The 21,810-nt window shown below is 40.6% G+C and overlaps 2 protein-coding genes across 2 annotated transcripts; both read right to left on the reverse strand.

The window, feature by feature from the left end:
* Positions 1 to 172: 172 nt before the first annotated feature.
* Positions 173 to 19,507, reverse strand: LOC106137220 (DNA polymerase subunit gamma-1, mitochondrial). The gene is made up of 18 exons (XM_060950208.1): positions 19,178 to 19,507; positions 18,570 to 18,765; positions 17,824 to 17,978; positions 17,237 to 17,436; positions 16,454 to 16,602; positions 15,848 to 16,061; positions 14,402 to 14,937; positions 12,997 to 13,227; positions 12,024 to 12,129; positions 11,225 to 11,355; positions 10,193 to 10,365; positions 9,728 to 9,851; positions 9,250 to 9,430; positions 8,682 to 8,854; positions 7,379 to 7,514; positions 6,319 to 6,487; positions 4,329 to 4,445; positions 173 to 368 (listed from the first exon to the last, which is right to left on the reverse strand). The coding sequence occupies exons 1-18, from the start codon at positions 19,444 to 19,446 to the stop codon at positions 173 to 175; spliced, it is 3,456 nt and encodes a 1,151-aa protein (XP_060806191.1). The 5' UTR covers positions 19,447 to 19,507.
* A 336-nt stretch (positions 19,508 to 19,843) lies between these two features.
* Positions 19,844 to 21,521, reverse strand: LOC106137214 (AP-1 complex subunit mu-1). Its single transcript, XM_013338012.2, has 2 exons — positions 21,419 to 21,521; positions 19,844 to 21,260 (listed from the first exon to the last, which is right to left on the reverse strand). Exon 2 carries the CDS (start codon positions 21,251 to 21,253, stop codon positions 19,985 to 19,987), a length of 1,269 nt encoding a protein of 422 aa, XP_013193466.1. The 5' UTR covers positions 21,254 to 21,260; positions 21,419 to 21,521; the 3' UTR covers positions 19,844 to 19,984.
* Between the last annotated feature and the right edge of the window lie 289 nt (positions 21,522 to 21,810).

Genomic DNA, 21,810 nt, shown 5'->3' on the forward strand with positions numbered 1-21,810 from the left:
AACGTAATGTCATAACAATTTTTTTTTATTTTATCCACTCGTTTTATTGAGGCAAAGCTTTTTATACGGAGCTTTGTCGCTTTTGCCTCTAGTTTAAAGCACTCCTCATTAATCATCTAAACTGAATTAAAATTTAGGACAAGTTTCAATAAAATAAGACAAATTTTTATCATCAGGTCTTTATTTCACATTTTCGCAGTACATCAAAGATATTTAGTGACTCTCCGTTAGGTATGCCGTATCCTTTCTCCAGGCCGTGTGGGTTTGAGGGAGTTGTACAGTCCATGTTGGATTCTTTACGGAGCACCTGGTCTACTTCCACGGACGTGAAGAATGCCACAGATAACGGCAGATCATTGATGCCAACCCTGCAAAATAACACATTACATTTTTTTTTTGCGACGGAACCATTGTCTTTAATTTGGAAGATAGGACCAATCGTGTGGAAATCTGCACATTCAGGCAATTTAATGTCTGATCTATAATCCTTGCGGGGTAGACAAAGCCAACAGTCTTGAAGTCTGATACAAGTGGCCACGTTCAGCTGTTTGGCTTAATGATACAATTGATTTCTATCTATATAGGTATTTTTATCTTGGTGCCCACGGAAGACAAACGGTATATACCAGCACAAATGCTGAGGGGGGGCTATTTTGGTACAAAAATGTTATAGTAATAATGTTTCCATTCTAGTTATGTCCTAATGAACCAAATTAAAAAAAAAAGACTTTTTCTTTCTTTTTTACTATTTTGTTTTATTTGATTGTTGTCATTATCAATTCCATTGCCGTGTGGTTCCCGGCACCATTACAAAAGAATAGGACCACTCCATCTCTTTCCCACGGATGTCGTAAGAGCCGACTAAGGGATAGACTTGGGATTCCTCTTTAATGTAAATCCCTGCCAATCTAAGGTCTGCCGCGCCGATGGATGCATGGCTAGGGGCGAGCCTAGTCTCGAGCGTGCCACTTCCGCCATGGGGTTGGGCGACCCCCAGGTAATGGCTAGCCTTACCCTGGCATGCGGGGCTCTGCTGGGGCGGACAAAATTTTTCCCTAGCGTCTCGTGGGAATCGCATGGATGCAAATCTTTTGAAAGAGCACCTAGATGGCGGCGATGGTGTCCGCACCCCATCACGTCTCGTTCCCGGCGGGAGCGGTATGCGGTCTGCTGAAAGCCGCTTTGCGACGATGAATGTAAGAGGAGGAATGAAGGATAAGATTGAGGAAGTATGCCAGATGATGGATGAAAGACGTTTGGATGTGTTGTGCGTGAATGAAACGAAGCGGAAAGGATGCGACGCGACGCAGCACGGCCCTTACACGGCGTATTGGTCTGGAATTTCCAGTACCAGCCGAGGCTGTCAAGGGGTCGGTCTAATTCTTTCTGCACGAATGGCTGAGTGCGTGAATGAGTATGAGTGTGTCAGCCCTCGTCTTCTATGGATTAGGCTGAAAGTTGGAATCACTCGGATCTTCGTTCTAGGTGTTTATGCACCTTGGGATGTGGGTTCGAGGGGTACAACATCAGCAAAAAGCGAAAACGAGGAGTTCTGGAATAGTGTAAGAGAAGTATTGAAAGTTACCAAGCCAAATGAGAAGATTATTATGTTAGGTGATTTTAATGGATGGGTGGGTGTAAAGCGTGATGGATATGAAAAGGTGCTTGGTGCGTTTGGTGACGAAAAGGTGAATGATAATGGAAGAAGTGTATTAGAAATTTGTCTAGAGTGGGATCTTTTTGTGTCGAACTCAATGTTTCAACATAAAGAGATCCACACCTACACAAGAGTGGAAGGTATTTTAAAAAGTATGATAGACTTTGTGATTGTAGATGAAAGATTGAAGAACAAAGTGCTGGATACCCGTGCATATCGCGGTGCTGGCATTGACTCGGACCATTTACTGGTGATATCCCGGATAAGGGGTATCTTCAATCGCTGGCGGCACAGGGTAAGGGAGCAAACCAGCGCTTTGGAAAGAGTAAAAGTAGAAAATTTGCAAGATATGGATGTAGGTAAGAAGTATATTAATAGACTGAAGGATGAATTTGAAGATTTAGAGGAAATGAGCGATATTGAAGATGGATGGAAGGAATTTAAAGAAAGAATTGTGAAAGTAGCTGTTGAAGTGTGTGGTGTAAGTAGAAGAAGGAAAGGAAAAAATCACAAAAATGCGTGGATGAGTAAAGATGTGCAAGAACTTGTGCGATTAAAGAAGAAAGCATGGCTGGATTTGTTAGCAGCAAAAGCTAACTTAAGAATGCAAGAGGTTATAGATGAAGATGTGAATGAAGCACGTAAGGAATATAAGAAAATGAAAGATTTGGTTAAGAAAGCTGTGATTAGAAAGAAAGAAGAGTATAAAGAGGATTTTGATAAAAGGCTATCAGAAGACTTTCAGTCAAATCTGAAAGTATTCTGGAAATCCGTAAGGTCAGCCCGAGGAAATACTATAACCAGAGAGCTGACTAGGATCAGATGCCAGGATGGTAGCGTTGTGAAAGGAGAAGAATGTGTACTAAAGATATGGAAGGACTATTTTGAAAGTTTATTTGAAAAAAAGGAAGGAAATAAGAAAGATTTCTGCTATAGCGAAGAAAAAGAGAATGAGATGGAAGGCGAAATTGAAATGTTCGAAATTGTGGAAGCACTTAAGAGTATGAAAGCGGGAAAGGCTGCTGGGTGTGATAGAGTGTCGGTCGAGATGCTTAAAGCAGGAAAAGGCGTAGTAGCTAGTCAGTTGTACTGCCTTTTCAATTTGTGTTGGAGAAGCGGCCGAGTACCAAAAGATTGGTGTAAGGCTGTTATCGTGCCACTTTACAAAGGAAAAGGGTCACAGCTGGACTGCAAAAATTATCGTGGTATAAGCCTGCTTAGCGTCGTCGGCAAATTGTATGCTAAGGTATTGATTAATAGAGTCAGGAATGAAACTGATGACAAAATATGGGATGCTCAAGCGGGATTTCGAAAGGGAATGGGATGTACTGATCAGGTCTTTTCCTTGCGGTGCATAGCCGAAAAGTTTTTGGCCAAGAGTCAAAAAGTCTATTGCACATTCGTAGATCTGGAAAAGGCCTATGACAGAGTTGAGAGGAATGAATTGTGGTCAGCACTTTCTATGCATGGGGTGAGCAGTCTCTTAATACGAGCACTGAAATCCTTATATGAGGATTCGAGTGCTTGTGTCAGGATAAACGGAGCGCACACTGAGTGGTTTAAGATTGAGAAAGGCGTTAGGCAAGGATGTGTTGCGTCACCGTGGCTGTTCAACCTATTTATGGATAGCTGTTTGACAGATTTGAAAGAGTCTAAAAGTGGATTAAGGATGAATGAGTTACTCGTCAAATGTCTGCTCTATGCCGACGATCAGGTTATACTGGCGTCATCAGCGGAGGAGTTACAGGAGATGGTAAACTGTATGCATGAAGCTTTAAAAGAGAAAGGAATGAAAGTGAACGTAAGTAAAACTAAAACACTGGTTTTTGAAATGGAGAAAGAAATGACAGCATGTAATATTTTGATTGGAGGAGAAAAAGTGGAGCAAGTGAAAGAGTTTGTATATCTAGGATCAAAGTTTACATCAGATGGCAAGTATGATAGTGATATTGAAAGGAGAGTGAACGCGGGGAACATGGTGAATGGAGCTTTGCATGCCTTTATGAGCAGTCAGAAACTATCCAAAAAGGCTCGACTGGCTGTGCACAGGGGCGTGTTGGTCCCGACATTAATGTATGGGAGTGAAAGTTGGGTATGGCAAAAGAAGCATGAAAGCAGAATAAATGCAGTGGAAATGAGAGCGTTAAGGAGTATGATGGGTGTGAAATTGAGTGACAGGATAAGGAACAGCGTGATAAGGGAATGTTGTGATGTGAAAGAAGATGTAGTTACAGGAATAGAAAAGGGTATGTTAAGATGGTTCGGTCATGTGGAGAGGATGAATGAAAGCAGGTTGACTAAGCAGATATACAAGGAGAGTGTGGAGGGAAAGGTCGGAGTGGGAAGACCTAGACGAACGTATCTTGATCAAATTAAGGACGTCCTGGTAAAGGGTCAGGTCAAAAGTACCCGAAACCGCCGAGCTTGTATGAAGAGAGTTATGAATGTGGACGAAGCGAAAGAAGTATGCAGAGATCGTGGCAAGTGGAAAGAGGTAGTCTCTGCCTATCCCTCCGGGAAAGAGGCGTGATTTTATGTATGTATGTATGTATGTATCAATTCCATCAACAGCTGAACACGACTTATATCACTCTTCTCGAGACTGTTGGCTCGCCGTATAGGGATAAAGTCGTGATTATATGTATCTATGTAATGTAAGAATATCAGTTACCTCTGTGAACAGTATGCCCTTGTTAGAAGATTGGTTATCTGCAGCGCCAAAGCTGTTTCATACTTGTGCTCGTCGGCCACTAGATACCTCACTTCGTCGTGAAAGCTGAGGCAAAACCTGGCAATGTAAATTAATTTCATTAATCATTTCATCATGTGCCATGTGGTTCACGGCGGTTAAGAATAGGACCAATCCGTATCTTTCCCATGGACGATGTAGAAGGCGACTAAGGGATAGGTGAACAAACTTGAGATTTCTTCACTTATCCCTTAGTTGGGGGACTCTGTACAGCCAGTTGAAGTAGCCAACATGAGGTGTAAGAAGTCCGCTGCTGCGCTCTGTGCAGCCAGTTGAAGGGCATCCACTATAGTTACCTTGCTCTGGGCGCCTGATGTCGCATGCTAGCCAACATGAGGTGTAAGAAGTCTGCCGCTGCGCTCTGTGTGGCCAGTTGAAGGGCATCCACTATAGTTACCTTGCTCTGGGCGCTAGGTGTCGCATGCTAGCCAACATGAGGTGTAAGAAGTCTGCTGCTGCGCTCTGTGCGGCCAGTTGAAGGGCATCCACTATAGTTACCTTGCTCTGGGCGCCAGATGTCGCATGCTAGCCAACATGAGGTGTAAGAAGTCTGCTGCTGCGCTCTGTGCGGCCAGTTGAAGGGCATCCACTATAGTTACCTTGCTCTGGGCGCCAGATGGCGCATGCTAGCCAACATGAGGTGTAAGAAGTCTGCTGCTGCGCTCTGTGCGGCCAGTTGAAGGGCATCCACTATAGTTACCTTGCTCTGGGCGCCAGGTGTCGCATGCTAGCCAACATGAGGTGTAAGAAGTCTGCTGCTGCGCTCTGTGCGGCCAGTTGAAGGGCATCCACTATAGTTACCTTGCTCTGGGCGCCAGATGGCGCATGCTAGCCAACATGAGGTGTAAGAAGTCTGCTGCTGCGCTCTGTGCGGCCAGTTGAAGGGCATCCACTATAGCTACCTTGCTCTGGGCGCCAGGTGTCGCATGCTAGCCAACATGAGGTGTAAGAAGTCTGCTGCTGCGCTCTGTGCGGCCAGTTGAAGGGCATCCACTATAGTTACCTTGCTCTGGGCGCCAGGTGTCGCATGCTAGCCAACATGAGGTGTAAGAAGTCTGCTGCTGCGCTCTGTGCGGCCAGTTGAAGGGCATCCACTATAGTTACCTTGCTCTGGGCGCTAGATGGCGCATGCTAGCCAACATGAGGTGTAGGAAGTCTGCTGCAGCGCTCTGTGCGGCCAGTTGAAGGGCATCCACTATAGTTACCTTGCTCTGGGCGCTAGATGTCGCATGCTAGCCAACATGAGGTGTAAGAAGTCTGCTGCTGCGCTCTGTGCGGCCAGTTGAAGGGCATCCACTATAGTTACCTTGCTCTGGGCGCCAGGTGTCGCATGCTAGCCAACATGAGGTGTAAGAAGTCTGCTGCTGCGCTCTGTGCGGCCAGTTGAAGGGCATCCACTATAGTTACCTTGCTCTGGGCGCCAGGTGTCGCATGCTAGCCAACATGAGGTGTAAGAAGTCTGCTGCTGCGCTCTGTGCGGCCAGTTGAAGGGCATCCACTATAGTTACCTTGCTCTGGGCGCCAGATGGCGCATGCTAGCCAACATGAGGTGTAAGAAGTCTGCTGCTGCGCTCTGTGTGGCCAGTTGAAGGGCATCCACTATAGTTACCTTGCTCTGGGCGCTAGATGTCGCATGCTAGCCAACATGAGGTGTAAGAAGTCTGCTGCTGCGCTCTGTGCGGCCAGTTGAAGGGCATCCACTATAGTTACCTTGCTCTGGGCGCTAGGTGTCGCATGCTAGCCAACATGAGGTGTAAGAAGTCTGCTGCTGCGCTCTGTGCGGCCAGTTGAAGGGCATCCACTATAGTTACCTTGCTCTGGGCGCCAGATGTCGCATGCTAGCCAACATGAGGTGCAAGAAGTCTGCTGCTGCGCTCTGTGCGGCCAGTTGAAGGGCATCCACTATAGTTACCTTGCTCTGGGCGCCAGATGTCGCATGCTAGCCAACATGAGGTGTAAGAAGTCTGCTGCTGCGCTCTGTACGGCCCAGTTGAGTCGGGTTCCGCCCCAGCGCCCGTGGGAATGTTCCAGAGCCCGGGACAGGCGGCCGTTGAGGAATGCGGTCGATGGATATTCTGATTCTAATGACAAAACAATACAATACAATACAAATTATCTTTATTGCCCATAAAAAATACATACGTAGTAGAAACATTATCGCTAAGCAATCTCTTCCAGTAAACCTAAACATGCGTCTATATGCGTCTTGTATAATTGAAAGAGCGCTTATGGCCGAAAGGTAAAGAAGTTTGATTTATAAGCGTGATGCGCAGGGCGCCACATATTCAAATTCTACAGCGGCTCGGTATCAGAGACCATTTGAACTCGCGAACTGAACTGTCTCGGCTATTATGAGCGAGAAAGCATGAGAAAGCTTTGTTTTTACATACATACAAACATAAAATCACGCCTCTTTCCCGGAGGGGTAGGCAGAGACTACCTCTTTCCACTTGCCACGATCTCTGCATACTTCCTTCGCTTCATCCACATTCATAACTCTCTTCATGCAAGCTCGGCGGTTTCGGGTACTTTTAACCTGACCCTTTACCAGGACGTCCTTAATTTGATCAAGATACGTTCGTTTAGGTCTTCCCACTCCGACCTTTCCTTTCCATAACTTTGTTTTTGTTTATTTTAAGTTCAATATACTTGTAATAAGGTCGTTTTTCTATTGAGTTTTCGTTCGGCGGGACGTTTCGATATTGTGGGTCATCGAATGTTCCCGATGCGACTTTTTCAAGCCACTCATCACAATACTGACATACTTATTAGAGAAACAAACTATTTTCGGTTTTTTTTCTTTCTCCTCAACCTCATCACTTTGGAGAGGAGCCCGGGGTATGCCTTTGACCATCGATCTACATCATATATGTATATATATATATATATATGGATATATGGAAATGGTAAGATTAATGGTAAGATTAGCTCCTCAGATACAGTAAACCGAATAAGAAGAACATTATATTTACCAGCAATTTCTTCTAACTTGTTGAACATGTCTGACTCAGTGCCGCCCACCCACCGGGGCCTCTCGAACATTTCCTCCACTCTCTTACCGCTCAATTTTGCGAGCCGCATCGCTTGGTAGCCAGTCATTTCTACCGTCTGAAAAAATAATTATCACATATAGTCCTATCATACATACATATGGTTACGTCTATATCCCTTGCGGGGTAGACAGAGCCAACAGTCTTGAAAAGACTGATAAGCCACGTTCAGCTGTTCGGCTTTATGATGGAATTGAGATTCAAATAGTCACAGGTTGCTAACTCATCGCCTAAAAAGAATATATATATATATACGGGACAAATTACACTGATTGAGTTAGCCTCGAAGTAAGTTCGAAACTTGTGTTACGAGATACTAACTCAACGATACTATATTTTATAATAAATACTTATATAGATAAACATCCAAGACCCAGGACAATCAGAAAAAGTTCTTTTCTCATCATGCCTTGACCGGGATTCGAACCCGGGACCTCCGGTGTCACAGACAAGCGTACTACCGCTGAGCCACAGAGGCCGTCAGTAATCCCAAGTTTGTAAGCCTATCCCTTAGTCGTCTTTTACGACATCCATGGAAAAGAGATGGTGTGGTCCTATTCTTTTTTGTATTGGTGCCGGGAACCACACGGCACATAGTCCAATCAATTAACCAAAATACACTCTCGGCTCCGTCTGCCTAAATCTTGAAATTAACTTCTGCTCCCTCGGGAATTTAGGGAAATCTTCTCTTAGTGCTCTACCTCAGTGTATTTACATGCCAAATTTTAGCCTGCTACGCCCAGCTGTATGACGTCTGTCAGTCACTCGTTAACTGAAGAGATTTTTTATTATACTAGAGGACGCCTGCGGCTCCTCCCGCGCAAAAAGGTAAAATCACCATAATTCCCGTTCCCGTGGAAATTTTGGGAAACCCCCTTTTAATGCACCGTAGACCACATAAAGAACTTACACGCCAAATTGATACTTTTTTGGTTTTTACATATTATTTGTCTTGGATATTTACACATAAATATTTTTTATAAAATATAATATCATTGAGTTAGTAATAAAAGTTTCAAACTTACTTCGAGGCTAAACCAATCTGTGTATGTAATCAATATAGTTATTATTTATTTACGGATTCTCTTAACTCCACCGAGCACCGCTCGGTCACCCAGGTACTGCCTTTAAACTTTGCTAGGATCAAGAAAAGTAGAGGCGTGTAACGTAAAAGTTTAATAACATTCTAGAAGAATTATTTCTATTATAAAATAAATGCACTTACCTTATCCTCCAAATCCTCATCCAAGAATCCTTCCATATACTTCTTCTTCAAGGTATAGACCCTGCGCCCCTTAGTGCTGGCGAACATCTTAGCCGCTTTGCTTTTAGCCTCCGATATCGTCATAGTGGGGTTGAATTGTTTAAGCAGTCGTTCAGCGAAGTTCTGGCCGGCGCCTTGAAGAAAAAAAAATCGTTACGATTTAAAAAAAATGTTTTTCTATCTAATAATTGCTGTAGTAGAGCCAACAGTCTTCAAAACTGTTTGGCTTAATGATAGAACTGTTCTAAATGTGGTTAAAAATATGGATTTATTTCGTAACTGCAGTTTTAAGTAGTTTAGCGAGTGTTATATGATTTCATTTGGTATTAAGTATAAATATTATATGAAGTAGCAAGGTACTTCATCGTAAGAATTGTGGAAATCAATAATATTAAATTTGACTTTTTTAATAAGTGGTATATTTTACATGAATATAAAACTTGACTTAAATTTTCGAACAATGCAGTTAAGTTCGATGTCGCGCGACACGTCGACTGCGACTGCGACTAAAGGTCGGTACGACTCTCACCATATATCCTGGCGTAGTTAATGACTTTGGCGTGGTCGCGCGACACGCCGGCTGCGACTGCGACTAGCGAATGGAGGTCGGTGCGACGCGATTTGTCGCCGGCGAGCACCGCCCAGCCAAAGGCCGTGCCGCCGCAAATTTGCCGTGAACTATCGCCGAGCAACGCCGCTATCCATAGCTCCTGTCATTTATTTAAAAAAAAACGAAATCAATTATGCACTAGTAAATAAAACTAAAACAGAAACAGAAGAAGACTCAGAGGCAGAAGCATAAACAGAAGCAGAAACGGAAGCAGAAACAGAAGCAGAAGCATAAACAGAAGCAGAAGAAGTAACAGTAACAGAAGCAGTAACAGTAACAGCAACAGCAACAGCAACAGCAACAGCAACAGCAACAGCAACAGCAGCAGAAACAGAAGCAGAAACAGAAGCAGAAGCAGAAGCAGTAACAGAAACAGAAGCAGAAACAGCGTAGGTACCTGTGAGTCGACATCGGCGCCCACGAAGCGGAGGCCGGGCGGCGCCTGCACCAGCGCCCGCAGCTCGGAGCCCACGCGCTCCGGCTGCGAGTTGCTGGCCGTCATCCACGTGGGCTCGCTGGCACTGGTGGCAACATATATTTATACAATAGAAAGACGTCAAGCCAAGTAAAACCTTTTCAAAAACTACAATTCCGCAATTTCCCAGGCATAAATCCTAGCCTAGCAGAAGATCTTCCCTTTATGGCAATCGAGCGCGCTACAATTTGAAATGAAAAATTGTCCTATATATAGGACGAGAAAACTTGATTCAAACACGAGAAACCTTTTATAAACAAGAAGTCTTAATAAAGCTGAACGCGGCCGATCAGACTTTTCAAGACTGTTGGCTGTGTCTACCCCACAAGGGATATAGAAGTGACGATATGTATGTATGTATGTAAGTCTTAATAAACAAACACTCACCGTCTAGTAAGCGTCCCACACGCAACAACTTGCGGCACGATTGCTCCGTATTTGCGGCCGCCATCTTGCAACTGCGGTGGCAACAAATCCGCAGGCAACCACACAACTTGTTGCCCCATTATGCGCTCCCTGTTGTTGCGCCAGTACGACATCATTCGGCCGAACGTTAACACCTAAAAAAACGGCGGCTTTTAAAATAACAATCATATTTTTTTTCGATCTACTTGATCATGAATCTTAGAATTAAGGAAAAAATGTTATGCGAAAGATTTACGCTTCTCATACAAATTAAGCGTTCAACTCACGCCATTTTTTTTCGAAGACTAAACTTTTTTACTAACTTTGCCAGCTTTTACGAAGACTTAACTTTTTTACTAACTTTGCCAGCTTTTACGAAGACTAAACTTTTTTACTAACTTTGCCAGCGCATATTTATCGCTAGCAACAAAATAATACAGGATTTTCGCAAATCCCACGGGAACTATAGTTTTTACCGGGATGAAAAATATCTTATGTCCTTCTCCATACTCTAAAATACACTTACGCTAAATTTTAAGAAGATTCATTAGATAACGCGTCAAGACGATACAACAACACATAAATACGGGTACATATTAGTCACGTGTATCCCAATACAAACAAACAAACAAACTTACTTTCAAATTTATTACATTAGAATAGAAAAGAATTATTTTCAAAATTGGATACAAGGTATCACTTATTGACGTCACATCACTTAAATCTAATTATAACTACTACCGCTTCTAAAGCGCATCTGTAGAAGAAGCGGTGGAACAAACTACACTGCAGCATTTTCATTGGACGGTAATATACAAATATAGATCTCTTAAATCTAAATCATGGACGAATGCACATTAAAAAACATGATTGAATGTAGAACTAGTTTAGTTAGTTGGAATATTCATATAGTAACATAAAATTTCGGCGGTAAAAATAGAACGGGATTTTTCGTGTACGAGTTTCATAAAAAAGGTAAAAAGTATTAAAATAAACTCTGTAATTTTATTTTACCTTCTCAGCATCGTTTCCTTGAGCGGTGAGAACATTCTGACTGAACATGTCCAGGAAGTCCCGAGCGAGGGGATTCCCCACTTTGTACTTAGGGCCGTCCTTGTGAGGCAGCCGGAGGAAATGACAGCATCCTAAGAAAAGACGCCATTAACACAAATTTATACTTACTTAGGTCACGAAATCAGGCTGGCGAAACAAGTTCTTATACACGGCGAGTGTATGGGTTAGGTTTACCTGCAAAGGTTGCGGAGGTCAGATGGGAATCGCTTGGTGTAAAAACCTGACTCCAGCATTCATGCCCCGGGTTCCACTACAGAGGTGAGGATGCAACCGGGGCTCAAGCCAAGAGGAAGCAGACAGAAATAAAACATGTTTTGGTAATGTTGAGAGGATGAATGAAAGTGGTTAATATGAACGAATCGGAGACATCTCATGAAAGGTCAAATCAGGAGTGAATGAATGAATGAATGAATGATGAATGAATGATTTATATGAAGGAGTGAAGGTTCTCCTTATTTGACCTTTCATCAGTTGTCTCTGACACAAACCGCTAAATTTTCTTAAAAATATAGATGCTCGTAGAACATCCAATGTGGATGAAGAACGTAAGGTTCATGGCAAATGAAAATATAAATTTTTCTAAAAGCATAATATCTGCCATATGCTCTCGGTATACTGAGACTGTTGGCTCTGTCTACCACGTAAGGGATATAGACGTGATTATATGTATTTATGCTCTCGGTAAAAGGCGTTGTTATATGGTACGTATGGAAAAGATGTAAAAGTGAGACAAACATACCTTGTATCTCTATTCCGCACCACACGCCCAGCCCGTGGTACTGATTGGCCGCCGCTTGCTCGTCAATTTTTTTACGAGCGTAATACGCTCGTCGACCGAAATCTTCCTGTAAGTATTATTTTCTTGTTTTACTTTTTCTTAACGTAAACGTATCTTGATCAAATTAAGGACGTCCTGGTAAAGGGTCAGGTCAAGTGTACCCGAAACCGCCGAGCGTGCATGAAGAGAGTTATGAATGTGGATGAAGCGAGGAAGTGTGCAGAAATCGTGGTAAGTGGAAAGAGGTAGTCTGCCTACCCCTCCGGGAAAGAGGCGTGATTTTATGTATGTATGTATTATTTTTTCTCATGTAAGTTACTTCTTAAAACTTGACAACTTATGTCTAGTTTTAATAAGGTCGAGCTTTTAGTCTGAGGGGGTCTGACGCAGAATGTGCATTGTGTCAGACACAGGCATTTCGCAAAATTAATACTTCGCTATCCGATTAGAGTCGCGTGGTTCCTTTCCCATGGATATCGTAAAAGGCGACTAATATATGGCTAATAAACTTGGGATTCTTCTTGTAGGCTGCAGTGACAGGTTGTTGCTGATGGGCTAGCAACCTGTCACTATTTGAATCTCAATTCATCATTAAGCAATACCGCTGAACGTAGCTTTTTAGGCTTTTCAAGACTGCTGACTCTGTCTTCCCTGCAAGCTATATAGACGTGAATATGTAGTACTTCGCGAAAGGGGCACTTTCTAAATGTGCAACATAACAAGTTTATCTCAAAAATAATTAAAAAGCAAGTAAGTGCTATTCGGACTCGAGAAGTATTCCATGCCATTGTATTTGAAAATATTTTTTTTATATATTCTCTGCAGCTCTAGCTACAAGTTTACTCAAAGCCCAATTTGTCATTTGTCTCGTTTCTTTACCTTAAGTCTATTTACCTTAAAAATAAAATAAATAATACTTTTTAAGACCAATTACCTCAACAGTTTTAGTAAGATTATACACATCATCACTGCCCCTGGATTCCTTCACAAAGGCCATGGGACATGCCGCTAACAATTCCTCAAGGGGTAGACAAGGTTCTCCATATTCTCCGTCTTCCTCATCAGATCTATGGCGACTGTACGGCACGAGGAAACCCCAGCCTTCACCCTTGATGTAGTGGAGGGGGTAACCCTCCCAGGATAGACGGAGAAGTTTAGGAGTTATCTACAATTGTTGAGGAAAAAATATGAACATACTAGATGGAAACCCGGTTTCGCTCGGGTAAACTGACTGAGATTCATAGTAATATAGTCCAGACTATTAATAATGAGAAAATATTTGTATTTTATATGTTTTTAAAGTAAAATTCGGCACAGATATAGAATAGACCTTCGGGAGCGAAGCCCCGCGCAAAAGCTAGTCTTTTTTATATATAAAACAGTGTGTGGTTACCGGCACAAATAGAAAAAGAATAGGACCACTCCATCTCTTTCCCATGGATGTCATAAAAGGGGACTAAGGGATAGGCTTGTAAACTTAGGACTCTTATTTTAGGCGACAGGCTGGCTACCTGTCTCTATTTGAGTCTCAATTCTATCATTAGGCCAACCAGCTGAACGTGGCCTATCAGACTTTTTTTTAGAATGTTGGCTCTGTCTACCCCGGAAGGGATATAGACGTGATTATATGTATGTATGTAAAACACAAAGGTGACTGACTGACTGATCTATCAACGCGCAGCCCAAACTACTGGACCGATCGGGTTAAAATTTGGCATTCAGATATGAATGGCCATTTATGTTGACAAAATATATACAAAAAGGTCAGAGGCCAACAGAAATTAATATTTTCTATGACTGCACATACCTATGTTTGTTTATAAATCACGAAAAAAAAGTCTGATGCAGTTTTCATATTTGTATAGTTAGGAGATTTGTCATAATTAGAACTCATGATATTAGTAGGTAACTACTTTAATTCCATTCATAAGTTTGATTTCATTTGATTTGAAATTATAGTATCAAATATCTTCTCGAGTTCATCCTTGAATCCTTGGAAAGATCAAGTCAAGAGTACTTAAGTACTCTAAACCGACGAATTAATGAAAAAAATGCGTTACTTTGTGTGTGTACTAGAGGCCGCCCGCAACTTCGTCCGCGTTGAAATACTATCATAACGTAACAATCAATCCCGCGGAAACTCCGGGATAAAAAGTAGCCTTTGTGTTATTCTGGGTCTTCAGCTACCTATATACGAAATTTCATCGTAATTGGTTCATTAGTTCCGTGAAAGAGTAACAAACATTCATACATGCATACCTACTCACAAACTTTCACATTTTATCAAACGTGTATGATGGTATTCAGTATGGAGGCAAACCTTCCATTTTATATCTCACCTGCATACTAGTAGTAATATTATGAGCTCCCGGCGTCCAATCAGGATCTTTCCCGGGCTTTGTACAAAGTTTCCTATACCACGCCGGATATCCGGCTAAATAAGGCCGCTTCACCGGCAACGCTTCTTTCATGTCATACAAATATGAGAACTTTTGGCTCAACTCTTTAAATTCCCTTGCATCTTCTATATTATCACTAAACTCTATACTTTTAATGTATTCTTCATTCAAAATTTTAGAGTCTCTATTGACTTTAATTTCTTTGGTTTCGTTTATAACGTCACTGGCCGGTTGTACTTCTTCGTTCGAATCTTTTTTCTTTTTTACATTCTTTTTTAATTTGAGTTTTTGCGTCGACCAATCCTGGTCCCACATCCAGAGATCTTTTTTATACGCTTCGTTCTCCATGAGACGGCAAGCCTCGTCGGCTTTACGTGATAGCAATTGGCGGGATTCTAATTTCAAATCTTCGAATACAGTTTCCGCTGAATCTATGTATTGCACCCAGTTTGAGTTCACTGGAAGGTATGCTGACCCTAGAAATAAAAACAAAAGTCCTAATAAAAATAAAGTCCTAAAAAAAATTGTGGGTTTTTTTAAAGTAGACCTTCCTCTTCGCATTAGTCTGGTTACATCCTCACTTCTCTCGAGAGAAGCCAGGGTTGCACATTTTGGACCATGATCCAGGATAGAGTTAGTGAATGAGATAACAGGATAAATTAATGTACATATCTCAAGAAAGTGTAGCAGAAGCGGCGGAACAAACTACACTATGTCTCTTATATTCCTTGTAATTTTGAAATATTTTTATAATTTTTCTTGACCACATTTGAGATGATAAACCAAGATATAGCATATATGTGCCGTGTGATTCCCGGCACCAATACAAAAAAGAATAGGACCACTCCATCTCTTCCCATGGATGTCGTAAAAGGCGACTAAGGGATAGGCTTACAAACTTGGGATTCTGCTTTAGGCGATGGGCTAGCAACCTGTCACTATTTGAATCTCAATTCTATCATTGAGCCAAATAGCTGAACGTGGCCATTCAGTCTTTTCAAGATTGTCGGGAAGGGATGTAGACGTGACTATATGTATGTATATATAGCATATATTTATTTGGTATTTTTTACGTAACGTTTCAGCATACTTTATAGACTTTGTAAATGAGCGAAAATGGTTAAATAGCCCCTTAAGTCATACAGCTGAACCTTTCTGATTTTCGAGACTTTTGGCTCTCGTACCGCGAAAAGGACGTGACAATATGTACCTATGTATGTTTCTTTATTTGTCTGTCAGTAAACTATTTATAACACATAAATAGAAATATGAAAAAATTACAAAACAGTCATTGGATTTAGAAAATAAGAAGATATGTTTGTATTTTAATCATTATTGCCTTTTATATCTCAAACAAAATCTACAACAGCAATTTTTTTTGCTCACCCAACTCCAACATGCCAAGCAAAGTGACCGGATGCGGAAACCGCTCCAGAAACAACGGGAGCAACTCCACTAGAATCTCTCTGGTCGCGGCGACGTCGCCCGCGCAGTAGTTCATCAGCTCTTGAAGGTTATGTCGAACGTCGTCTAGGTTACCATCGACAAAGATGTCGCGAGTCGATTTGTCTATGGACGAGCCGCAGTATAGATTGTGTACCTAAAACAAGTAACACACATAAGTAAAATGTAAACCCCTCTCTCGCCTCTTTTTTTCGGAGCGATAGGTAGGCAGAGTCTACCATTATTACTTCTACTACGAATTTTTAGTTTAATTTTTTAAGAATGGTGGACCGAAAGTTGATCAATGTGGACGAAGCAAAATAAGTAAGAAATATACATACATACATACATAAAATCACGCCTCTTTCCCGGAGGGGGGACTTGCCACGATCTCTGCATACTTCCTTCGCTTCATCCACATTCATAACTCTCTTCAAGAAGTAAGAAATATGAAAATTAGAATTCTCTGTCTCTCGAAAAAGAGGTACGTCATTTACGTATTTAAATCGGGTATCTACAGCAATAATAAATTTAAAAAAAAAAAAATACTTCGCTAAGGTTGTTCAGCGAGCTGATCTCCATCCAATCGTCATCGCTCGGATTCGCCTCCTTGTTCTTAGCTTTGAGAACCGCACGCTGGTAGCTCGTCACGCCGCTCACGCACACGTGCATTGACATTGTGTCCATGAAACGAACGCCTGAAACATTAAAAATTACGTATACATATGGTCACGTCTATATCCCTTGCGGGGTAGACAGAGTCAACAGTCTTGAAATGACTGAATGGCCACGTTCAGCTATTTGGCTTAATGATAGAATTGAGATTCAAATAGTGACAATCGCCTAAAAAAGAATCCGAAGTTTGTAAGCCTATCCCTTAGTCGCCTTTTACGACATCCATGGGAAAGAGATGGAGTGGTCCTATTATTTGTTGTATTGATGCCGGGAACCACACGGCACAAATTATATGTATTATATTATATTTCTAAGATAATTATCCCAAAATGTAATTCTCAAAAGAAGAGAGTTGAAACGGCCTCGAACGGTAATAAAGAATGAATCGCAAAAGTATCCCACAAATCGCTATACAGTTTGAATAAGACCCAATTAAATATCTACATTTGATTGTCAACTTTAAGTCATAGATATGAAGTTCATATACGAACCCACTGCATATTCCGTTTTTAAAATAGTTACTTCACCAGCCAGTTTTTCTTAATTTTTGCCACTTTTTCTCAAAGTGCTTAAGATTAATCATGACTTTAAATTTCGAATTAGTTTTAAAATAAAATTTACATAGAATTGCTGAGAATTAAATGAGACACCACATACCTGTTTTCTCCAGCCAGTATTGTTCTTTAATCCTGATACGATCATACGACACATTATGGCCGATTACAATTCTTGGCCTGGTCAAGTCCCCAACGCGTTGAACCCCGTCAGTTTCCAAGGGAATCAGATCTTCATACTTCATATACTCTTGATATTTTTGTGGTTCATCGTGCACTACCGACTCGCTTATCCAGCCGTACCTGGGAATATACCACATCATCATCTTTCTACCGATTGACCTTTCAGGTGTGGAAGTGAGTTAATAAAAACTGCCACATTATCATCATATCATACCAGGTGACAGGTTGCTAGCCTATCGCTTACTAGAAGAATAGTTTTCCACAACACACCAATATACAAATTAAATTTATATTGGGAGGTGAGTTGGAGCCTAAACTAGGTTAGACCTGTATTTCAGGCCTCCAGGTCACCCACCCGTGGCAAGAGAGGTTTACGTGGCAAGTTATGGAGTGGTGTTATTCTGAAGTAAGTGCTGGAAAACACACAGCACCACTCACATCAAACTTTAATTTTAAAAATCTACAAGTTTTGAAGGAATAGTGCTTGAAAGAAGATCAAAAGCTCACCAAGCCGTTGGCGACACCGCGCATGCCAACGTAGGGCTGCTGCCGGCAGACATGAGCACCTCCACATCCAGCACCAGAGCGTCATCCGACGGACACGGGACAGGTTGTGTCTCGTCCGCAGTGTATTTAGTCCAGCCTGCTCTTCTTAACCATTTCTGGAATAAATAGGATCTTTTATAGCAAGAGGTACGAGTATCACCTTCCGTGAATATTAAAAAAAATTGTATGTTTAAAAGAAGAACCCATATAATCCGTAACCTTGAGTGACTTTTACAATCTGCATGGAAAGAGTAATCACTGGCATACACTATATTTCTCTTCACTAACACACCATCAGGTTGCTGTGTGGTGCCCAGCACCAATAAAAAAAAGAATAGGACCACTCCATCTCGTTCACATGGATGTCGTTAAAGGCGACTAAGGCAGCTTATAAACTTGGGATTCTTCTTTTAGGTGATGGGCTAGCAACCTGTCACAATTTGAATCTTAATTCTATCATAAAGCCAATCAGCTGAATGTGGCCTATCAGTCTTTTCAGGACTGTTAGCTCTGTCTACCCCGCAAGGGATATAGACGTGATTATATGTATGTATGTACTAACACACCAACGCTGGTCTCGTAACTAGAAGCAACACAATTAGCTCATAATTATGGCTATACCAAGACAATAACAAATTCTTTGCAGAGATCGGAATACTATATCTATAGGATGGGAAAAAGTAAAAGCAAGCAAAAATAACTAATACCTTTGGAACAGGAGGCATTTCACACTCCGCCATTTGCTTTAACAGGTCCCGGTATGGGGCACTGTATTTCTCGCCAATTTTGTAGAAATGCTCCACTATATCTTTGCCCTCCAATTTCGGCAATTTCAACTCTACGTCTGGCATGTATGTCTGCTGTTTGTAGTTAATACCGTGTTTCATTAGGCTCTCTTGACAACTGCAAAATTTTTTCATTACATGAAATTGTTTATTTATGTACACAAAATTATATACATTAAAGGAGCATTTAATATAATAATTGTAGTACAAAGGTGCTATTTATTTCAATAGAAATCTCTTCCAGTAGACTCGTGAACAAATGTAGTGTGTGCATGAAGTAAATGACAATAATAAACTACATATGTATAAATATATTTCATATGCTTACATAATTAGTATAAAGAGTTTATTTCAAGAGATAATAAGTCCTTAACTCGTTGTTTGAAATTAAATTTTAAATTGTTTGAAAGTAGACATTATTTTAGAAATGTATTTTGCAATAAAAGGTTGTTCACTTTTATTTCAGTACCTAAAAAAATGGATTATTCATAATAATATAGCACGGGGTAGACAGGGCCCAAGATGTTTACCTTTTTATTACATCAGGATCCACAGGAGCACTGGGCGTTTTAAAAAGTTGCTCATATATATTTTTTGATATCATCTGTATGTTTACATCATTAACTCTAAACTCTTTGGAAAAGTTTTCTTGTTTTGGTTCAACTTTTTCACATTTTAGGTTAGGTTCTGTTTGCTTGCGTTTTATAAGTTTCACTTCACTCGAAGGTAACATATTGCAATAACATCTTCGACATTGGATACAATTTTGTAAGAAACGTGTGTGCTTCTTAAATTTCATTGTGCATTCATAAGAAATTATCTTGTAATATTCCGGAAAGTAAACAATACTTGCGGTTTTGACGTTGACACAAAAACACTACGTTCAAAAACGAAAACTTATCAGTTCAGAAATTTAAAAGTATAAACCACAATATTCAAATGGGAAAGTGTATAAATGTCCATGTTTCATGTCAGAACTACTAAACCAATCTCTATGAAACTTTGTATACATATTGTGTGGATGAAGTACTTCGTGTGTATGTATTTGTAATGTTTTATATATTACTATAGTCTGTGGTATGAAGTGAGAGAGAGCGACGTGGGAGAAATCTAGTACATATTTTAAATTTTGAAGTAACTTATCAAATGCATCTTTCAGTTAAAGTGGATTGAATCCATATTTAAAAATATTTTTCATTAATAATCATTTATTACTGTCAAACGTTAATACATAATACTAATTTAATAATACACTGAATAAACAAGTGTTAACTTGCAAACAATAAAATAAACAGCGTGCATACTTATAAATAAGGGAATGTATAAAATAATATCTCTTAATTAGTTCTAAGTTGATAGTCTCCATTTTGTGTGATATAACGGACCCAGGGCAAAGCTTGGTATCCACTCTTCTCAATGATTTTAAGGTATCTCACTTGAATGCCTGAAGTTGTGAAATATGGGATTTCGAATTTGACTTGTATTGGTGGTTTTCCATCAACTTCCTCGCATTCGACAGATGGCAGCCCAAAATGAGCTCTCATTAAGTACTCTTTGCCACCAGGGAATGACTTAATAGACCAAGTTATAGCATTCTGCTCAGGTGTATACTTCACGCTTCCAATTGTAGTCTTGAATTTAGGTGAATCAGCATCAGCTGGGACGGGAATTATAATTTCAACATTGTTTGCTGTTGAACGTCTTTTGAACTGGGACTTGGCCTTGATCATGTACTCGACACGAGAATGAGCATGACGCTCTATTACAGATTCAATCCAAATCAATGGCTTCACATGGGTGTTTAGTCTGTAAGACATCAATTCAAACTCTCCATCTGGCGGAATAAATGAAATGGTCCGATCATTCTCAAAACGGGATAGTCTCACGCATTGATGGAACTTCACATCTTCCAGCTCAACTGATTTGGATTTACCTCTGCCAGTGCTCTCAAAGAGGACCTTATCATTCAAACCAAGACGTAACTCTGGCATGCCAGATAGATAGACTCTCATTTTGATAGCGCCAACTATTTCACTCCGCAACACATTTCCATTTGAATTCGCAAGAAGATTAACAGACTCAATAACATCCAAAAATACTTCGTTTTTCCTGTATTTAATGCCTTCAGATCTCCAGGACACTGCATTTGTGACCGCCATTGGAATGCGAGGCTGCATTTCTAGTTTATGGCCTTCTTGGGTAATGTACTCTTGAAGAATTTTACTATCTGTTGTCTGTGGATATCCAAAATCAATGAGCTCATCCATTAGCTCGTATATAACAACAAAGTTATCCCGGATACTTTCCTCTTCCAGTTCTTTGAAATATTCAGTCATAACTTCAACAATTTTGTACAAAAATACAAACACCAAAGCTATGTTAGCATTTTTTTTGGTAGTAGACACTATGTACAAGTTGTTAGTTTTTATGTAAGCGAAGGTACACTCGCTGGTCTGGAGAAGTGGAGTCAGCATACCCTCTTCTTCTTTCTCCATTAGGAAAGGCATAAACTTGTCAATCACACCCATGTCAACATCTCCTCGGTAATTTCTTGAAATGAGGACCTTCCCCTTAACGTCCAGAATATATACGGCGGAGCACGACATTGTGGAGCTGAAATTTATCGAAATTTACAATTTATAGATGGAAAAACAGGTTTCATAGGTTGACACATATATTAATTCGGGCGAAAAGATAGGTAGGTACAACAATAAATCTGTTTTAATAAATTCTTTAAAGCAGGTTTACTTGATTATTTCACAAGAACTCACAATTGTCTTATAAGAAAAGAATTAAAATTACATTGCCAATTCGTATGAAAAGATAAAAAGATGAAAAGATGACGGCGTATCAATGACGCACTGACATGAAAATGGTGCGTGACAATGGCAAATGAGTGTCAAAAGAAGTCAAACTTAAAAATAAAACTGACAAAGGCAGACTTCCAAACTTTTATCAAAACTAGAGTTTTATTGAAAGTTATGAAGAATGAAGACAACGGTGTCTTGGATAAATTTTGATAACAATCATATTTTACTGGTTTATCTCAGTCTTACTTTCTAAAAAACATTCGAGATTTTTGATAACATTATGAATATATGTATATGTTTGCATTAGCAGTGAAAAAGTAAAAACTACTTATATCAACGTCACTGTTAAGTGA

This window comes from Amyelois transitella, chromosome 21, assembly GCF_032362555.1.
Source record: "Amyelois transitella isolate CPQ chromosome 21, ilAmyTran1.1, whole genome shotgun sequence".
NCBI classification, from domain to species: Eukaryota; Metazoa; Arthropoda; class Insecta; order Lepidoptera; family Pyralidae; genus Amyelois; species Amyelois transitella.

What these genes read in the sequence shown, in the direction of transcription:
- LOC106137220 (XM_060950208.1), bottom strand. Translation starts at nt 19,446, where the DNA reads ATGAAATTTAAGAAGCACACACGTTTCTTACAAAATTGTATCCAATGT. An exon ending in ATACTGGCTGGAGAAAACAG is followed by an intron (nt 16,603 to 17,236) that starts GTATGTGGTGTC and finishes TTAATGTTTCAG; the next exon opens with GCGTTCGTTTCATGGACACA. An exon ending in CATCTGGCGCCCAGAGCAAG is followed by an intron (nt 4,446 to 6,318) that starts GTAACTATAGTG and finishes TTACATTGCCAG; the next exon opens with GTTTTGCCTCAGCTTTCACG.
- LOC106137214 (XM_013338012.2), bottom strand. Translation starts at nt 21,253, where the DNA reads ATGTCGTGCTCCGCCGTATATATTCTGGACGTTAAGGGGAAGGTCCTC.